This window comes from Cebus imitator, unplaced genomic scaffold, assembly GCF_001604975.1.
Source record: "Cebus imitator isolate Cc_AM_T3 unplaced genomic scaffold, Cebus_imitator-1.0 Scaffold558, whole genome shotgun sequence".
Lineage (NCBI taxonomy): Eukaryota > Metazoa > Chordata > Mammalia > Primates > Cebidae > Cebus > Cebus imitator.
Window position 1 is genome coordinate 888,832 of NW_016107873.1, and position 22,105 is coordinate 910,936.

The window sequence follows — 22,105 nt, forward strand, 5'->3', positions numbered from 1 at the left end:
AAAAAAAAAAAAAAAAAAAAAAGAAGAAAAGAAAGGAGATTAAAGAAGAAGTACAAAAATATATATATATAATCAATTAAGTTTCCTGAAAGTAGAGACATCATCTATCTTGTCTATCCCTGTAATCTCAGCACTTAGTATAACATCTGGCACATATTGAGTACCCAGTAAGTATTTGTTGAATGAATAGGTGAACTGAGCCTTTCAAGACAATTAACATCTAGCTTGTAGAAATTCTAGAAAGAGAGAATAGAGACAACAGAATGTAGGAAATTATCCAATGCCAAAAATACCACAAATACAAGACTATTTTCCACAGCTAGGATTTTAGTTTCTTGACTGAAAGGGCCCACTAAGTACCCATTGTAATTAATAGAGGAATAGCAAGGAAGCCACTCAAGGCCACTATAGTGAGTATTTTCAGAACACCAAAGATGAAGTTTCCAGAGGGAATAAAGCAGTTAATATATGACAGATTAGGAATTAGAATAGCATTGAGCTTCTTAACAGCAGAGCTAGCTAAAAGCTAGAAGGCAGTGAAGCAGTGCCTTCAAAATTTGAAAGGAAAAAGATTTTCAGTCCAGAATTCTATACACAGTCAAGCTATCAGTCAAATATGAAAATAATAAAAGCCATTTTGCAAATAACAAAGTCTCAAAACACAGTTCTTAACAGTTTATTTTTCTTAGTAATTCACCGTAAAATATAGATCACTGAAAATAGGAATTTAATCTAGAAAGAGATGACATGGAATTGGCTAACAAGTTGTACAATTCAGGAGAGCAGGATAAGGAGTGGACAGCAGGCCTAGAGAAAAACAACGTGTATTGAAGCCTATGGGAGAGAAGATTGTAATATACATATTTTTTGAAACATAGCCTCACTCTATTGCCCAGGCTGGAGTGCAGTGGCGTGATCATGACTCACAGCAGCCTCAACCTCCTGGGCTCAAGTGATCCTCCCACCTCAGCCTCCCAAGTAGCTAGAACCACAGGTGCATACCACTGTGTCTGACTAAATTTTTTGTAGAAGTGGCATCTTCCTGTGTTGCCCAGGCTGATCTTAAACTCCTGAACTCAAAGTGCTGGGATTATAGGCATGAGCCAGCATAGCTGGCTGCTTTTTTTTTTTTCTTTTTTTTAGTTATAAAGTAGAATTGATAAATTAGTTGATTTGTTTGACCATATGTGTATTAGTCCACTTTCACACTACTGTAAAGAACTACCTAAGACTGGATAATTAGCAAAGAAAAGAGATTTAATTGACTCATAGTTCCACATGGGTGGGAAGACCTCAGGAAACTTACAGCCATGGCAGAAGGCAAAAAAACAAGCAAGCACCTTCTTCACAAGAGGATGAGAGAGAGAGAGCAGAGAACTGCCACACACTTTTAAACCATCAGATCTTGTGAGAATTCTATCACAAGACAACGCTAAGGGGATGATGCTAAACCATTAGAAATCACCCACGTGATTCAATCATTTCCCACCAGGCCCCACATTTAACATGTGGGAATTACATCTTGACATGAGATTTGAGTGGGGACACAGAGCCAAACCATATCAATATGTGACAGATAATCTTGAGAGAAACCATTTTATTATATGGAAAGGATTAGCTAAAGGTAATTGAAGCAGTTATTCACTGCAGTAAAAAACAAAAGGTTGAAAAAGGAAGGAAACATCTCTGTGGTATTATTATCATAATAATAATGTAAACACTGAATATTCACTTAATTAAACATTGTAATGTGATACAAAATTATATTAGGAGGTCAATATGCATGAGTTTTTGCGGTGGCGTAAGAGATCTATATCCACATGTGCTCTAAAAGTAAATCACTAGGACTCCACTTCCAAAAATGGTGTCATGAAGAGAATGGGCAATCTGTAGAAAACCTGTACAAAACTGGACAATTTTAAGAATTATTAAGAACCATATTAAGGTACTGGAAAATGAACAAAAGTAAAGCAGCAGTTTGAGAACTATTAAGTACTGGAAAACTGCTACTGTATTGGGAAAGAATAACAAGTTTGTAATTTTTTTTTTTGCCTGGGGATGCAGGTGGACCATGCCACCTTATGTCTTCCCAACTCAGGCAGGAAAAGCCCACAGCTTTACTGTCTCTACGTGGTGAGTTTGGTTTAGGGAAGGTGGTGGAGAAAGTAGAAATTTTAAGGAGTATATTTAGAAGCAAAGTGATTATATTAGTCCATTCTCACATTGCCATAAAGATATACCCAAGACTGTGTAATTTATAAAGAAAATAGGTTTAATAGGCTTATCATGCTTCAGGCTATACAGGAAGCATGGCAGCTTCTGGTTTTGGGGAGGCCTCAGGAAACTTACAATCATGGCACAAAACAAAGGAGGAGTGAGGCGTCTCACATGGTGGAAGCAGTAGCAAGAGAGAATGAGAGGAGGTTCTACATACTTTTAAACAAGTAGATCTTGTAAGAAGTCACTCACTATCACAAGTACTACACCAAGGTGATGGTGCTACACCATTCATAAAGGACCCACAGCCATAATCCAGTAACCTCCCACCAGGCCTCACTTCCTACATTAGGGTTTACAATTCAGCATGAGATTTGTGTGGGGACATAGATCCAAACCATATCAGTAATATAGTTCAGATGTTTGTCTCCTTTAAATCTCATGTTGTTAATAACATGTAATCTCCAATTTTGGAGGTAGGGTGTGATGGGAGGTGTTTGTGTCAGGGAGCAGATCCCTCATGAATGTGTTGGTGCTATCCTCATGATAGTGAGTGAATGCTCATGAGATCTGGTTATTTTAAAAGTGCATGGCACCTCCCCTGTCTCTCATCCCTGCTCTCATCATGCGAGACACCTTGCTCCTTCTTTACCTTCCACCAGGATTGTCAGGTTCCTGAGGCACTCACCAGAAGCCAAGCAAATGCTGGAGGCATGCTTGTACAGCCTGCAGAACCATGAGACAAGGAAACTGTATTAGTCTGTTCTCATGCTGTTAATAAACACATACTGGAGGCTGGGTAATTTATAAAGAAAAAGGTTTAATGGACTCACAGTATCACATGGCTGGGGAGGCCTCACAATCATGGCAAAAGGTGAAGGAAGACAAAGGCACATCTTACATGGCAGTAGACAAGAGGGCATGTGAGGGGAACTGCCCTTTATAAAACCATCAGCTCTTGTGAGACTTATTCACTATCACAAGAACGGCATGGGAAAAACTCGCCCCCATGATTCAGGTAATTCCCACCAGCTCCCTCCCATGACACATGAGGATTGTGGAAGCAACAATTTAAGATGAGATTTGGGTGCGGACACAGCCAAACCATATCATTCTGCTCCTGGCTCCTCCCAAATCTCATGTCCTCACATTTCAAAACCAATCATGCCTTCCCAACAGTCTCCCAAAGTCTTAACTCATTTCAGCATTAACTCAAAAGTCCAAGCCCAAAGTCTCATCTGAGATAAGGCAAGTCCCTTCCGCCTATGAGACCGTAAAATAAAAAGCAAGTTAGGTACTTCCTAGGTACAATGGGGGTACAGGCATTGAGTAAATACACCCTTTTCAAATGGGAAAAAATTGGTTAAAACAAAGGGGCTGAAGGCACCTGGCAAGTCTGAAATCCAGCAAGGCAGTCAAATCTTAAAGCTCCAAAATGATCTCCTTTGACTTCATGTCTCACATCCAGGTCATGCTGATGCAAGAGGTGGATTCCCATGCCCTTGAACAGCTCTGGCCCTGTGGTTTTGCAGGGTACAGCCCCTCCCCCATCCAGTTTTTTCATGGGCTGGTATTGAGTTACTGTGGCTCTTCCAGGCACATGGTGCAGGCTGTCTCTGCATCTATCATTCTGGGGTCTAGAGGATGGTGGCCCTCTTATCACAGCTTCACCAGGCTGTGCCCCAGTGGGGATTCTATATGGGAACTCCCACCCCACCTTTCCCCTCTGCACTGCCCTAACAGAGGTTCTCCATGTGGGCTGCAGCCCTGCAGCACACCTCTGTCTGGACATCCAGGCATTTCTGTCCATTCTCAGAAATCTTGGTGGAGGTTCTCAAGCCTCAATTCTTGACTTCTGCACACCCACAGGCTCAACACCACATGGAAGGTGCCAATGCTTTATGCTTGCACCCTCTGAAACCAGGGCCCAAACTGTACCATGGTCCCTTATAGCCACGGCTAGAGCAGCTGGGACACAGTGCACCAAGTCCCCAGGCTGTGCACAGCAGGAAACCATTTTTTCCTTCTAGGCCTCCTGTCTGTGATGGGAGGAGCTGCTGCAAAGATTTCTGACAAGGCCTGGAGTCATTTTCCCCATTGTCTTGGTAATTAAGATTTGGTTCCTTGTTACTTATGTAAATTTCGCAGCTTTGCAAAAGCAACTTCTGCTTGAGATTCAAGCAGGCTTGAATTTCTCCCCAGAAAATGGGTTTTTCTTTTATACCTATTCATCTAGCTGCAAAATTTCTAAACTTTTATGCTCTGTCACTTCTTGAAAGCTTTGCTGATTAGAAATTTCTTCCACCAGGCTGGGCACAGTGGTTCATGCCTGTAATCCCAACACTTTAGGAGGCTCAGGCAGGTGGATCACTTGAGGTCAGGGGTTCAAGACCAGCCTGGTCAAGTTGGTGAAACCCCATCTCTACCAAAAAAATACAAATATTAGCCAGACGTAGTGGTGCTTACCTGTAGTCCCAGCTACTCAGGAGGCTGAGGCATGAGAATTGCTTGAATTTGGGAGGCAGAGGGTACAGTGAGCCAATATAGCACCACTGCACTCCAGCCTGGGCAATAGAATGAGACTTGGTTTCAAAAAAAAGAAATTTCTTTCACCAGATAGATACCTCAAACCATCTCTCTCAAGTTCAAAGTTCCATATAGATCTCTAGGCAGGTACAAAATGTTACCAGTCTCTTTCCCAGAGCATAACAAAAGTTACCTTTGCTCCAGTTCCCAATGAGTTCCTCATCTTTGTCTGAGACCACCTCAGCCCAGACTTTATTGTCCATATCACTATCAGCATTTTGGTCAAAACCATTCAATAAGTTTCTAGGAAGCTCCAAACTTTCCCACATTTTCCTATCTTTTGAGCCCTCAAAGTCTCTAGGAAGTTTCAAACTTTCCCACATTTTCCTGCCTTCTTCTGAGCCCTCCAAACTGCTCCAACCTCTGCCTGTTACCTGAGTTTCAAAGTCATTTCCACATTTTCCAATATCTTTACAGCAGCACCACACTCTGCCAGTACCAATTTACTGTATTAGAATGTTCTCATGCTGCTAATAAAGACATACCTGAAACTGGGTAATTTATAAAGAAAAAGAGGTTTAATGGACTCAGTTCCACATGGCTGAGGAGGCTTCACAATCATGGCAGAATGCAGAGGAGGAGGAAAGGCAGGTCTTACATGGTGCAGGCAGGAGAGCATGTATGGAGGAACTGCGCTTTATAAAATCAGATCTCATAAGTCTTACTATCATGAGAACAGCATGGGAAAAACGGGCCCTCATGGTTCAGTTACCTCCCACTGAGTCCCTCGCATGATACTTGGCAATTATGGGAGCTACAATTCAAGATGAAATTTGGGTGGAGACACTGCCAAACCATATCAGAAACCTTTTTTTGTTGTTTTTAATTACTCACCCTCAGGTATTTATAGCAATGGAAAAACCACCTGCTGCACAAAGTGTCATAGAAGGGCTGAGATAACTTCTCTGTCCTAACACACCTCTGGCTGACTGCTAAACTCTGCATACATACAAAAAAATGGCAAGGAGTATTTATTGTATGTATTTTCAATAAGGATTGAAAGCTTACGGGACCTGTGAATTTGCTGTGACTTTGATTGCATTACTCATACAACTCGGGTAGCAGAAGGTAATTCTTGCAAGAAGTGTTACTGGCTTGAGGTATCCGAGTAGAGCCTCATCCCAAATTATTTGCTGACAGATAACCTACGCAGGTACAGTGGTTACTTGCCAGGGAGCCAGACTAAACAAAATTAAAGCTGAGTAGAGATATTAATAGCTACACACAGTGGGGAGATACATTTCACAGTTTGAGTCCAGGCAAGTCAATCAACTGCTACCCCAGCCAATAACCAACAACCTTCAGAAGAGCAAAATAAAATCCACAGTGACTACAACATATTGGACACAATATCATGCTTCTGTCTAAAAATTATTAGATGTGCAAAGAAACAGAAAAAATGTTTTATACTCAAGAAAAAAATGACTTAACAGTTACTTAGCACAAATATTCAACTGAGCAGACAAACATATGGAAGCAGCTATTATAAATATGGCAAGTAACTTTTTAAGAAAACCTTTGAACAGATAGCAAATCTCAGTAAATTAGAAAAATCAAAGAAAAACAAATTGGTAATTCTATAGTTAAAATGTACCATAACAAAAGAAGAATTCACTAGATGACCTAAACTACAGATTTGAAATGACAAAAGATTTTTTAAAAAAAATAGAACTTATAGATTAATGCAAATTAACCAAACATAAAACAGTCTGAAACAAAATGAACAGAACCTCCAGTTTGCAGGACAATATCAGGTGTTTAACAAATGTCTAAATAGGGTCTCAAATGATAAGGACACATTGAAAGGGTCAGAAAAAATATTTGTAGAAAAAACTGGCTGAAAACTTGGCAAATTGTTTGAAAAATACTGGCTTACAGATTTAAGAATTTCCATGAACCCGTAGTAAAATAAACACAAAAACACTTCACTCAGGCATGTTGTGGTAAACTGTTGAAGATGAAGAGAGAATGCTTGAAGTAGAAGGAGAAAAAAACTCATATGTAAGGGATTTCATACTACAATAAAGGTGAACTTCTAATAGAAATAATGACAACCAAAAGACACTGAAATAAGATAATGTGAAGTGCTGGAGGGAAAAAGATGTGACAACCAACAGTGCTATATCTAGCAAAACTATCTCTCAAGAATGAAGGCAAAATAAAGGATACTTCCAAATAAATACATAGCAATAATGGATTACTAGCAAACCTGCTGTGCAAGAAATGATAAAGGCAGTTCTTCAGGCTGACACAAAAGATACCAGATGGTAACTGGAAACTACAGGAAGGATAAAATCAGGGAGAATGGAAAATAATGTGGCCAAATTACCACAAAAGCAAACTCAAAAGAGGTAAGCACAACATTCAAGCCACATTTTCTTTGCAATTTGCCCATTCTCTAAAATTAGAACTTTTGTTCTGAGAAGGACAAAGATGAAAGACTACCCAAGAGGAGAACCTAATAAAAATAGGAGACCCTAAATGATGTGCCCTCACAGTGAGGGTGAATTGGAAGTAGAACAGCCCTGTGGAATTATAGACAGAAATCAATCCTTTGGGACTTTAGGGAATTTCAAGTCTTAAATTTGGTTTAGTTTGCCTTATTCTAAGACATTTGCCAGGTGCCTGGCAAAATCACCTTTGTAAGGAAATAGTTTCATTGTAAAACTCATGTTATTCTCACAGATAATTTTTCAGATATAGTATTCATCATGCAACCAAAGATAAATAGGCACATAAGTAAATTAGACTTCCATCAACAAGCATTAACAAAAATAATAATGAAAATAGACTCCTTATTGGAATTACATGTAAACTGTAAAATAACCATGCTTAGCATATTTAGCAGTACAAAACATTTGAAGGTAGTTAGGGAAAAAAAAAAGGAAACTATAACAGTAAGCATATTTGGGAAAGACACAATAAAATTTGTAAAAAAAAAAAAAAGTATTATAATTGATTTTAAAAACTCAGCCAGTGGGTTAACACCAGATTAGTTACAGTTTGAAGACAGAATTAATGAACAAAAGATAGATGACAAGAAAAACCTGTTACGTAGCACAGAGAGACAAAAGGCAAAAAACATAGAAGAGAGAGTAAGAGAAATAGAACATAGACTGAGACTCTCTGGTGTATGTTTAATCAGACTTCCAGGAGGAAAAGAATGGAGCATGTACAATTTTTGAAGAGCTAATTGTTAAGAGTTTGACAAAAGTGTTGAAGAACAGCAATCTCTAGATTCAAGGAGCCTGGTGAATTCCAATTCAGTGAAGTCCTAGCAAGAAAAATAAAAATAAATCTGTTCTAGACACATGTGAGAAATACTGTAGAATAAAAAGTGAAGATAATCTTAAATGCAGTTGAAGGAAACTGATAGAGTACCTTCAAAGGAATAGCAGTAATGGAAGCCTGAGGACAGTGGAACAATATTGCCAATGTGTGCAAATAACTGTTGATCCTAGGACTTAATATCAAGTGAAAATTTCCTTCAAAAATGAAGGCTAAGATAAATATTTTCTGACAAACGCAAACTGGGATAATTCACTACTAGTGGTTCCTTATGAAAAGAAATTCTACCTGTATTCAGGTAGAAGAAAATGATCCCACATAGAAGGTCTAAGTTCAATAAGGCTTGATAAAATAATGAATATTCAAATAACACTTAAATGAGTATTAACTATAACATAATAGAAATAATACCTGTGGGATTAAAGTATTATAATTAAATTATAGATTAATAACAGCTGGGTTAAAAAGGATCACTTCTGCTTTGGGTGGCGGAGATGAGAGTATCGCTTGAGACCAGCCAAGGCAACATAGTGAGACCTTGTCTCTACAAAAAATTAGCTGGGCATAGTAGTACATATCTGTAGTCCTAGCTACTCAGGAGGCTGACACAGAAGGATCACTCAAGCCCAGGAGTTCATGATTACAGTGTGCTATGATCACACCACTGCAATCCAGCTGGGCAACATAGCAAGACCTTGTCTTAAATAAGTAAATAAATAAATACATAGTTATTTCATAAAATTAAAAAGGTTTAGTTTAGTTCTGCACCTAACATAACTTCAAAATAGTAAATATTGACCGATCTTCAAGGAAAAATGGGTAAATCTATCATGACTATCGATATAATAATCTATTAAACTACTTGGTTTATTTTTGACCTCTTCTGTGTGTAATATTGAGCAATTACCTACTTTCAAAAACTAATTTTCTGTCTTATTAAAAGTTGTTTGACAACGCTGTTTTATATTATTTTTTTAAGAGATGGGATCTTACTTTGTCTCTCAGGCTGGAGCATAGTTCACTGAAGCCTCAGACTTCTAGGCTCAAGCGATCCTCTTGCTTCAGCCTCCCAAGTAGCTGGGACTACAAGCACATGCCACTGTGCCTGACTAATTTTTAAAAACAATTTTTTGTAGTGACAGGCTGTCACTTTGTTGCACAGGATGGTCTCAAACTCCTGGGCTTCAAGTGATCCTCCTGCCTTGGCTTTCCAAAGTGCTGGCATTAGGTGTGAGCCACTATACCTGGCCAACAATCCATTTTTAATGACAGCCTCATTTTTAATTATTTCTGGTTTTAATTTGACCTATTTAAAATTTGAAATATGCATGGAATTATGTTGCCTGAACATTTAATTGTTTAACCTATTCTCAATTTTTAGACATTTGTTTTCAGTATTTTTCTGTTGATATTATTACAAGAATCATTATAGATAAGTGTTTTTATATACCAGTGAGTATTTATGTGAAATAAATTCTTATATAGTTAATTATGGTTCCATAGTATATATACAATTTTAAGGCCTTTGCAGAGTGGCTTTCCAGAAACTGCCATTTGCAGTTCTCACAGCAGTGTGTGAATAAGCATATCCATCTATGTGAATAAGCATATCCAGCACTGCACCTTATCATTTTAAAATATTTTGTTGGATGCTAAAAAAAAATCTTGTTTTGATGTACATTTTTTCATTGTTAGTAAGATTAAACATTTTTATTTGATTTTTTTAGAAATCCAAGATGGCTGTGTTTACATTTATGTCTATTAAATATCTAGTCTTCTATTTAAATTTTTCTGTAGGTAATCGTAACCAGATTTAGTGCGAATTGTACCTCAATAGAGTCAGTAAGATTCTGGGTAGATTCTAATGTGAGGTTCACCGCATCTGTGTTTTGGGGTGCTATGATTAAAAACCCCTTTTTGGGTAGGAACACTCAAACATCAAAGGCAAGGTGGGTGTGGTTAGTGTAATGACAGAAAGTCAAGACAACAATCACAGTAATTTGAATTATTCAGACCTGTGGTGTTTGCTAGTTGATCATGGTGTTGTCTAGAAGCCTACTAAAATCTTACTTGATTTGTATAAGCAGAAAGTCCTGTATCAAGTGAATAAAAGCCTAGGTTGAATCATAAAAACAGAGAGTCCTGGCCACTCAGTCAATTCTCACACATGAGTCTTTGTAGACCCAGGACCCCTTTAATGAAGGAGAGGCCAGGTGCCCTCAAGAAAAACCCTAGTATGCTACCTAAAATTTATACTGTTACTCTTTCTCCTAGCCTTCTGCAAAGGGAACCATGGCCTTTATCAGGGTAACAGTTCCCCATGTTCGCTGGGGAAAAACAAATAATCACACCTTTTAGGGACTACTGGACACCGGTTCTAAATGAACACAAATTCTGGAAGACCCAAAACATCACTGTGGCCCTCCAGTTAGAGTGTGTGTGGGGGATCAGGCGATCAATTAAATTTTGGCTCAGGACCATTTCACAATGGGTCTGGTGGATCCCTGGATGCTTCCTGTGATTATTTCCCTAACTCCAGAGTGCTTAATTGAAATTAACACACTTAGCGGCTGACAGAATCCCCACATTAGTTTCACAACCTGTGAATTTAGGCTATTATGGTAGAAAAGGCCAAGTGGAAGCCATTAGAACTACCTTTATCTGGGAAAATAGTAAATCAAAAACAAAAACAAACCAGAAACTTTTTTATTGACTCACAGGTTTGTAGCTGTTCTGTAGAATTGAGGAAACCCAGTGACTAATTTCTACATAAGTGCACTATGCCTGTGGTGTAACTAATTTTTATAATCTTCCATATGTGTGAGCAGAGTCTCTGGGCATTATTTTCTAAAAAGACACAGAAGCTTCAGAAATATTCCCTTTAGTGACCAATGCTTTGTCTTCTGAAACTAAGTAGTTTTTGGAAAATGTATACTGAATATTAATTTTACCAGTATATTGAATATTTACTTTGGAATGTCATAATTTGGAGCAACATGCCCACAATAAAATTATTAGTGTATTGGGGAAAGTATTAATTTTCTTTTTTGTTTCTAGAAACTACCAAGTTTTATATGACAGAGATCATTATTCAGTCATCTGAGAGACGTTTTCCCATCATGCCAAGGTACAAATAGCAAATTACTTTTATTTATTTGTAATTTCTTTTTTTCCCCTATTCAGACCTTTATTTATTTATTTTTTGGTTTTGAATTTATTTTTTTACAATAGGTTTTTGTGGAACAGATGGTGTTTGTTTACATGATAGTGATGATTTCCGAGATTTGGGTGCACCCATCACCCAAGCAGTGTTCACTGTACCCAGTGTGTAGTCTTTTATCTTTCACCTCTCACCCAGCCTTTTCCCCAAGTCCTCAAAGTCCATTTTGTCATTCTTATGCCTTTGCATCCTCGTAGCTTAGTTCCCACTTATGAAGGAGAACATACGATGTTTGGTTTTCCATTCCTGAGTTACTTCAGTCAGAATAATAGTCTCCAATTACATCCAGGATGCTGTCAATCCATTATTTCATCCCTTGTGGCTGAGTAGTATTCTATGGTATATATTTGTAATTTCAAAGGTAGGGAAAAGGAAGTATAACTGATCATTTGGGAATTCATTTTTATTCATACCTTTCTTTATTTGGAAAAGGAAAAAGAAAGCCTTTTAGATAGTTGAACCAAACCACACATATAAAAGATTTGAGGACTTAAAAAAATCTTTTCCTCATATAGTGCTGTAGACAAATGTGCTCTTATAAATCTTCTAATTCTGAAAGTTTTTTATGCTTCTATTTACCAGATATCCAGAATCTTATCACCTAGTCACCAATAAGCTTTTGAATAATTTCTGGTTTTAATTTGAATTATTTAACATTTGAAACATGGGTCAGTTTCAAGTGACTCTTATGGTTTAAAAACATGGTACTTATCTACTAAATCTATTAGTGCTTCTTTGACTCTTTTTAGTTTGCAAACAAGTTAACCATGTATGTCTTTATTCCAGCTTATTTGTTGATATCCAACAATTACGGCAATCTGAGTATAGCCTTGACTTTTATCCTTATGTAAATACTTTGATTCTGTACCTCAAAGCTGACACTTGAGGGAGATCCAAATGGAAAAAAATGTAGACAATACTGTCTGATGTTTGTCAGGAAATCTCTTGCCTTCTTTTGTAAATTGGTTATTATCTCTTTAATATGCTATACCACAAATGGAATATTGACTTGTTCTAACATGGATTTTTTTCATTTAATAGGGGTGAATAGTTAGATTTGGGGTGTAAAGTGTATCAAGGATTGGAGAATAGGTTTTAAGAAGAAGGTAGCAAACCTGAGTACATTAAAATATATTAAAATCCACATCAGTACAGATTGTGAGGGAATGAGCAGTACATAGAAAAGTCTGACATGCGGATGTCTCTGCCTTTTAGGTACCCTGTGGGTATTTTTTGCTTATCTTGCCAGTTAGAGTTATTATGAGACACACATTGTGAAAATTGATTTCTGTTCAAACAGGTCTCAGTTTGTCCAGAGCGTGATTGCCCAGTGTCTGGTGCAGCTCTCCTCTGCTAGAAGCACTTTTAGATTCACGATTCAAGGTCAGGACAACAAAGTGTATATCTTGGTAAGAAATTATTTTATCCAGCTTCTTGTAAGCTAGGAATCCACAGTCTCAGAATTCTTTAGTTTTTTCATTCTTTTTTCTTAATTCTCAGGTGTTGAAAATAAGGGATTAAAAATGTTAATATCATGCTGGGCACGGTGGCTCACGCCTGTAATCCCAGCACTTTTAGAGGCAAAGGCAGGTGAATCACTTGAGGTCAGGAGTTTGAGACAAGCCTGGCCAACATGGGGAAACCCCAGCTCTACTAAAAATACGAAAATTAGCCTGGCAGAGTGGCGCATGCCTGTAGTACCAACTACTCAGGAAGCTGTGGCAGGAGAATCGCTTGAACCTGGGAAGTGGAGGTTGCAATGAGCCAAGATGGTGCCACTGCACTTAAGCCTGGGTGACAGAATAAGACTCTGTCTTTAAAAATGTTAATATCAGTTTAATTCATAAATCAACTCCCTTAATTTAATAACACATGATCAAGTGCCTCTATGTAGGAGGTACTAGGGATACAGAGAGAAAGAAATCCTGATTCCTACTATTTAGAAGCTCATACCACAAAATCAGGTTTTTTCCTCTCAGTTTGTAATGGCCTTTTTGTGGTCACTATAACACTATTCTGTCTCACTTTTTTTTTCCTATTTAGTACTGTTATGTTTAAAACATGTTCTATTGCTCCTGTTTGTTTTTTGTCTTTTGAGACAAGGTCTTAATATCACACAGGCTGGGGTGCAGTGACATGATTATGGCTTATCACAGCCTTGACTTCCCAGGCTAAAGCAATCCTCCCCACTCAGTTTCCTCCCAAATAACTGAGACTCGAGGCGTACTCCACCATTCTCAGGCAATTTTAAAAATTTTTTGTAGAGATGGGGTCTCGCTATGTTACTCAGGCTGGTCTCGAACTCCTGGGCTGAGGTTGTCCTCCCGCTTGGGCCTACCCAAACTGTTGGGATTATAGTGGGATTACAGGCATGAGCCACCAAGCCTGGCCTTCTGTTGTTTTTAAATGCCTCTGATTCTGTGATATTTGAAAATAAATGCCTCTGATTCTGTGATATTTGAGAATCAGTGGCAGTTTTTGAGGAAGAGGTTCTGTGGCTAGCAATCATCCCAGCATGTACCACTAGAATCTAATATTACACTGCCTCTATTAAAAATAGTGTAAGGATTATAAATCGTTCTATTATAAGGACACGTGCACACCAATGTTCATTGCAGCACTGTTTACAATAGCAAAGACCTGGAACCAACCCAAATGCCAACCAATGATAGATTGGACAGGGAAAATGTGGCACATATACACCGTGAAATATTATGCAGCCACCAAAAATGATGAGTTTTTGTCCTTTGTAGGGACATGGATGAACCTGGAAAGCATCATTCTCAGCAAACTGACACAAGAGCAGAAGATCAAACACCGCATGTTCTCACTCATAGGCGGGTGTTGAACAATGAGAACACATGGACACAGGGAGGGGAGCACTACACACTTGGGTCTGTTGGGGGGAAGTAGGGGAGGGTCAGTGAGGGGTGGGGACTTGGGGAGAGATAGCATGGGGAGAAATGCCAGATATAGGTGATGGGGAGGAAGGCAGCAAATCACACTGCCACATGTGTACCTATGCAACAATCCTGCATGTTCTTCACATGTACCCCAAAACCTAAAATGCAATAAAAAAAAATAAAAAATAAAAAGTGTCCTGCAGAAACAAATTTGGGGCATTTATATGGATAACCAAGTATCATGGCCCAATTATCCTCTCTGCTTCTACATCTATTTTATTCAACCAGTAAACATGTATGGAGCATTTCTTATTTGAAAGACACTGTTCCAGGTGCTCAAGGTAGAATACAAATGCCTTCATGAAACTTAAAAGGTAATAGGGAAACATGGTAACAAAAAGGAGGGAAGGGCCTGAGGTTGCTGGTAGATGTGACTCTGTAGCTGGCCATCCATTATGGGGACCCCATGCTCTTCTAAATGCAGATCGTTTCTATGAAAACCTAAAATATTTTCTGACTGATGTTGGTACTAAATATACCTCACAGTTATCAGATAGCAGTTTTAGTTTTTCTTTTATTGTAAGTTTTCAAGTTGAAAATCAGGAATAGGAACTTCTTAAAGTTTCTAACATGTATTTATATTTTTCTTTTTTATAAAAGTAAAATATTTTGGAAACACATTCAGGCAACACGAAGAACATAAAGGTTTTTCCCTTTCCTGCCTTACTATATCATACTATTCAGGGGCAATCAGTATTAACAGTCTGATATGTGTACTCCATTGTTTTTATTCTTTCCATATACAACTATGTATAGGCACACTCCCAGGTGTTTGCCTATTTGTAAAAAAAAAAAAAAAAAAAACAAAGACAGTATTACATGATTAGTGTTTTTCTGCAACTTGCTTGCTTCACATTATGTATCATGAGGATAGTTTTTATTAGTTTCAATATAGGTCTGGCTCTTTAATGACTGGTATTCTGCTATAAGGCTAAGACTGAACTGCAATGAAAATAATTATTGCCTGTATATTTTAGTATTTCTTTAGAAATGCCTCTTTAATATAGTATTATAATTTATATATTTGAAACTTATAAATTTATATAATTTATATATTTGAAACTCATGATTATCACCTTCCAAAAAACTTGTACTAGTTTATCTTTACAGTGGGCATTTTTGGTGAGCCACCCAGACCCCATGCTGGGTTGGCGCACCCATTCCCAGCTGCTGACAATGTTGGCTGATTATGGCTCACAGCTGCCCCCTTCTCCACAGACTTCCTCTTTAGATGACAGGTGTTGCCTTGCATAGATGTTACCTGTCTACCACAGTCCCACCTCCCTGACTCACCCCACCTTGGTCAGCCCACTGCCAGTGATTTGATCCTGGGACACAGAAAGCGAGGGACACTTATCTCAAGGTAGAACAAACTCTGTAGGTGGGATTCATGCTGTAGAAATCCCCCATGGACCAGGCTGAAACCCGACTCCAGATAATTCTATATCCTTAACTAGCTCTTTCCTCTGCCTTATCCCATTTCCTTCCCTTCCTTTCTCCTGTGAGTATTCTCACAGTGAATCATGCGCATCCAAATCCCCAAACACTCTCCCACCAGCAGTTTATGGGATGCTGACTTCAAACCCCTTTTCTGAACTGGATGTTATCAATCCTTTTATATTTGCCAATCTGATAAGTGAAAATTGGTGGCAAAATTTTTGCATTTATTAGTTACATTAAGATTCTAATAAGTGTTTATCATTTATTTCTTCTATTCTGTTCCTATTCTTTGCCTGTATTTTTCTTGGGCTATTTTACCCCTTTATTGAAGCTCTGTATATTATAGATAATAACTTTGTTATATATGTATTATTTTCTCCAAGTCAGTTGTCTTTTTTTTTTGTTTTAACTTTATGTCAGTTGCTCTACCAAATGTTATATTTTGAAAGGCCTACACAACTTTAAAATTATGTACATGATTGTCATATTTATTTTTTCTGGTGTTTTCATAGACTTTTTTTTTTGAGAGGTCATAAGATACAGATAAGGTGACAATATTCTTATACTTGGACTTTCTCTTCACATCTTTAGCTATGGCTTTTAAATTCAGACTGTTTGCTGATTGAATCTTTGAGAAATTCCAAATATATCAAAGCATTCCCCTTGTTGGAAGACACATTGAAAGCACATTCTGGTTCTGCCTGGAGTGCTGTCAAGGTCCTCTACCAGCCATGCATCAAAAGCAGGAATGAAAAGTAAGTTGTGCATTTGTTTTCTCATTCCATATTATGTTTTAGCTTCTGTTGCTATGTTGGTGTTAAGAAATTAATGAATTAAATGCCGCTATACCATTCCCCTACTTGAAGCTTCTGGGAGCCATACTGCTAAATATTATATGTTTCAAATAGGTCACATCATTACAGATGATTCATGTTAATATGCAGAAAGCTTGCTTTTACCAAAAATTATTGTTTTTATTTTCTTGTAATATAAGCTGTCTGTACATATGGCTGCAGTACTAAATCAGACTTCAACAGTGATGAATATTTACAAATAATTACTTTCCAGGCATCAGGATACAATAATGAACAAAACACAGGCCGTACCTCTTAGCATTGTTATTCTAACAGGGGGAAGGCAGATCATAAACAAAACAGACTCATATGTCCCTTACTATGTGTGAGGCACTCATCTAAGAACTTGTAGTTCATTTAAGCCTAACAACAACCTCTGTGGTAGATACTATTATCACCCACATTTTAAAGATAAGCACACTAAGACACTGGTAGTAAATTACTCTAGTGAAAAATGAAGCAAGCTAAGGTAGTTGGTGAGTGGTAGGATGGGTGTAGGATGTTGTCATCTTATATTGCAAAGTCAGGGAAGGTCCCTCAGATTAGGTGAAATTTAAGCAGGTAACTTGAAGGAAGTGAAGTGGTGAGCCATATCTGATGGAAGATCATTCCCAGAAAAGGAAACATCAAGTATTTTTATGGAAACAGATTCAAAGTTTGTACTTGTCCTGTACTCTGAGATGGGTTTGATCAAATTTGTCCTAAGAATGGAAGGATCTTAGTCTTTTTCTGGAAAGTAAATAAGACATTGAAAAAAATTAATTGTGTTTCTTATGCAAGTAGTACCAGTCATTAAAGATTCAAAGACTAAAAACATTTATAAAGTTAAATGTAAAAGTTCTCCTTCATATCCCTCTCTAGAAGTAAAAAGTTTGTTGTGTACTCTTCCACTTCTTTTTCTATTCATTTTGCACCTAAACATAATTAGTTAAAATGTGCTTGATATTTTATGAAATAAAGGTACTATAAATTATTTAGCCATTTTTCTTTTAATGGCTATTTGGTTTATTACCTTTTTGCTGTTATTAGTGTTGTACTCATATATCTGTTTTCTGATTATAAGTTTTTTATATTAGAGGAGTTTCTAGAGGGACAATTATTGAGTCAAAGGGTATGGACATTTAAAATTTTGAGAGGTAATATCAAATTGTTTTGTAAAAAGCCATCATGAATTTATACTCCCACCTGAAGTTTTTATAAATGCCCATTTTTCTGCATTCTCACCCAAATTGCCATTTAGATTTTTGCCAATCTGATGTGATTCTAAAGGAAACAGATTTACTTGACACTATCCTTATATTTTGTTGAGGCATGTTCAAAGGATGGGCCTCAGTTTTATGCTTTTGAGGCTGTTTTAGAGGGTTTGGGTTTTTTTATATTTTTTATTTTTGGTGCCCTTATAGTCAACAACTAAGCTGATTATATTCTTTGTTGGTGTATGTGTGTGTGTGTGTGTGTGTGTGTATACGTACTTTTATATATTTAGGTTTATATCATTAAATTTATTAAAGCCCTTTATATTTACCTTTTCTGTTTATTGAAATGTGGATTTTTGTGACAGGTATGTTGAATCTCACATTATGATTATTTAATTTTCTTCTGTTTTGATACCGGTTTTCACATTATGTATTGTAACACTGTGTTATTAAATAAATAAAAGTTTGTGGCATGACAACTAATTGAATATACTATCAATAGGAGATTTTGCTCTTCTTCAATTTAATGCTAGTTTTTCTTTCATTCTAACTTGCTCTAATGGTTAATATTAAATATCAACTAGCTTAGCTTGAAGGATGCAAAGTATTGATCCTGGGTGTGTCCGTGAAGGTGTTGCCAAAGGAGATTAATATTTGAGTCAGTGGGCTGGGAAAGGGAGACCAACCCTTAATCTGGGTAGGCACCATCTAATCAGCTGCCAGTGTGGCTGGACCATAGAGCAGGCAGAAAAACATGAAAAGACTATACTGGCTTAGCCTCCCAGTCTACTTCTTTCTCCAGTGCTGGATGCTTCTCGCCCTTGAATATTGCATTCCAAGTTCATCATTGAGACTTGGACTGGTTTCCTTGCTCCTCAGCTTGCAAACATCCTGTTGCAGAATCTTGAGATCACGTGGGTTAATACAATCTTTTGTGTGTGTGTGTGTGTGTGTATAGATATATGTGTATATATATATTTATATATTTGTATACATGCACATTTATACATATATCTTTATATATATGAAGATTTATATGTATATATATAGATTTAGATATATATATCTACATATATCCTATTAGTTCTGTCCCTCTAAAGAACCCTGACTAATTTAGATTTTGATGCCAGGAGTGGTTCTAGAGGAACAGAATATTAAGGATGGAGTTCATTTGTTGGTTTTGAGGTTTCTGGAGTTGGCTGCTTGATATGATTACATCCAAAGATGGTAAGGACTCTACTTCTGATAGCATGGAAAACACTGATAGTTCTTGGCATGGACTGTTTAGAGAGTTATGCAAAATAAATCTGTTTGACACTCCTGATTCACCGCTCATGTGAGTCAAGGAGTTTAGTGTCTCTATACATAATGCCTTTGACTGTATGTGGAGAACTAAGGAACATGATGAAGTTGGTTGATTCCTCCTAAGTTCACTGGACAAAGTGATGAAAGAAAACAATGAACTCAGAGATTCTAACTCTCAGCTTCAGAAACAGATACCGAGCCTCAAATCTGCTAAGGTTGCTCTAAGAGTCCTATCTCCTGTAGAGAAAGAGCTGAAATTGTGGAAAATCAGACACAAGCTTTTATCATGCGAGTGGCTGACCTGCAATGAAAAATGCAGGCACAGTCTCACCAGGTGTTTACTGGTGAGGCATTCCAGTTAAAGTGAGGGCATTAATTGGAAAAAAAAATGGGACCCTGCAACTTGGAATGGGGATGTCTGGGAGGACTCTGATGAAGTTGAGGACACTGGGCATGTAAACTCCAATGAACATTTTTTGCCAGAAGAAACAGCATCCTCGACCCCAGTAGTGGCAACATCCCCTCCCGGACCCATGCTACCATCATCTTTTCTCCCTTTGACTGAGGAGATAAACCCCATGCTGCCTGAGGCAACAGTGATAGCCTCCCCTGAGGCAGTTGCCAGGCAAGATAATGACGATTTTCCTCAGGAGCCACCCCCAACTCCCTTGTTTGCTTCTAGACCTATAACTAGACAAGTACCAATGGGCCCCTAGAGGTGAGGATGAGAGTGTGACCCGTAAGGTAGTGTGCTACACTGGAAAAGAACTACTTGAGTTTTCTAATGTATATAAAAAAAAATATGGAAAACAGGCATGGGAATGGATATTAATGGTGTGGGATAATGGTGGAAGGAACATAGAGTTGGATCAGTCTGAATTTATTGATTTGAGCCCACTAAGTAGGGACTCTGCATTTAATGTTGCAGCTTTGGGAGTTACAAAAGGTTCTAATAGTTTATTTGCTTGGTTTGCTGAAATATAGATCAAAAATGGCTCACTGTGAGTGAGCTGGAAATGCCTGATTTCCCTTGGTTTAATGTAGAGGAAAGGATCCAAAGGCTTAGGGAGATTGGGGTAGTGGAGCGAATTAATCACTTTAGACCTACTCATCCCAGCTGGAAGAGTCCAGAAGCTGTACCCTTGAGCAATGCCTGGTGAAATAGATTTGTGAAGGCAGCACCTGCATCTTTGAAGAGACCTGTAACTACTCTTCTCTGTATGTCAGATCTTAACAGTGGGAACTGTAGTCACTCAACTACAAAATTTAAATACTATGGGAATAATTGCATCTCAAGGTGGCAGGGGCCAAGTGGTGGCACTCAGCTGTCAAAGGCAAGGTAGGCGTAGCTACCGTAATAGAGCAGAGACAAAGCAGCAATCAGAATAATCTGACTTGTGTAGAGCTCTGGCATTGGCTAATTAATCACGATGTTTCTAGAAGTGAAATTGATAGGAAGCCTACTGTATTCTTACTTAATTTGTATAAGCAGAAAACTTCCAGACTAATTTGAATTGTAAAGGCAAAGAATCACAGTCCCTCAATCGATTTTCAGACTTGAGCCAGTTTACAGACCCAGAACCCCTTGAATAAAGGGGAGGCTGGGTCCCCTTGAGGAAGGACCCCACTACACTACTGACAGTTTATGCTGTGAATCTTTCTCCCATCCTTCCCCAAGAAGACCTCCAGCCTTTTACCAGGCTAACTGTGCAATGGGGAAAGGGAAATGATCAGACATTTCAGAGACTATTGGACACTGGCTCTGAGCTGACGTTTAGTCCAAGGGACTGAAAACGTCATTGTGGTCCTCAAGTTAAAATAGTGGCTTATGGAGGTAAGGTATTTGTTGGAGTTTTAGCTCAGGTCTGACTTCTAGCGGGTCCATTGGGTCCCTGGACGCATCCTGTGGTAATTTTCCCAGTGCCAGAAGGCATAGACATACTTAACAGCTGGCAGAACCCCCTCATTGGTTTCCTGACTGGTAGGGTGAGGGCTATAATGGTGGGAAAGGCCAAATGGAAACCCCTAGAGCTGCCTCTACCTAGAGAAATAGTAAATCAAAAACAATATTGCATCCCTGGAAGTACTGTGAAAATTAGTATCACCATCAAGGACTTGAGAGATACGGGGGTGGTGATTCCCACCACATCCCTCTTCAGCCCTCTTATTTGGCCTTTGCAGAAGACTGATGGGTCTTGGAGAATGACAGTGGATTATCGTAAGCTTAACCAAGTGGTGACTCCAATTGCAACTGAAGTACCAGTTGTGGTTTCATTGCTTGAGCAAATTAACACATTTCCTGATACTTGGTATGCAGTCATTGATTTGGCAAATGCCTTTTTCTTCATTCCTGTCCATAAGGCCCACAAGAAGCAATTTGCCTTCAGCTGGCAAGGCTAGCAATATGTCTTTATTGTCCTACCTCAGGGGTATATCAATTCTCTGTCTGTGTCATAATCCTATTTGGAGAGACCCTGATTACTTTTTCCTTCCTCAAGATATCACACTGGTCTTTTACACTGATGACATGATGCTGATTGGATCCAGTAGGCAAGAAGTAGCAAACACGCTAGACTTTTTGGTGAGACATTTGCATGCCAGAGGATGGGAAATAAATCTGACTGATATTCAGGGACCTTCTACCTCAGTAAAATTTCCAGGGGTCCAGTGGTGTGGGGCCTGCTGAGATATTCCTTCTAAGGTGAAGGATAAGTTGCTGCATTTGGCCCCTCCTACAACCAAGAAAGAGGCACAACGCCTAGTAGGCCTATTAGGATTTTGGAGGCAACACATTCCTCACTTGGGTGTGTTACTCTGGCCCATTTATTGAGTTATCCAAAAGGCTGCCAGTTTTGAGAGAGGTCTAGAACCGGAGAAGGCTCTGCAACAGGTCCAGGCTGCTGTGCAAGCTGCTCTGCCACTCGGGCCATATGACCCAGCAGATGATGGTACTTGAGGTATTAGTGGCAGTTAGGGATGCTGTTTGGCAGGCCCCATAAGTGAATCACAGTGAAGGCCTCTAGGATTTTGGAGCAA

General features: G+C 38.4%; 1 protein-coding gene across 3 annotated transcripts in view; it reads left to right on the plus strand.

Annotated features, from left to right (window-relative positions):
* The window catches only part of UBE3D (ubiquitin protein ligase E3D), a 193,652-nt gene that overhangs the window by 34,585 nt on the left and 136,962 nt on the right, over positions 1 to 22,105 (plus strand). For all 3 annotated transcript variants that reach the window (XM_037733944.1, XM_017515769.2, XM_037733943.1), the window contains exons 6-8: positions 11,149 to 11,218; positions 12,612 to 12,720; positions 16,306 to 16,469. In XM_037733944.1, coding sequence (XP_037589872.1) covers positions 11,149 to 11,218; positions 12,612 to 12,720; positions 16,306 to 16,469 — 343 coding nt within the window. The remainder of the gene's footprint in view (positions 1 to 11,148; positions 11,219 to 12,611; positions 12,721 to 16,305; positions 16,470 to 22,105) is intronic.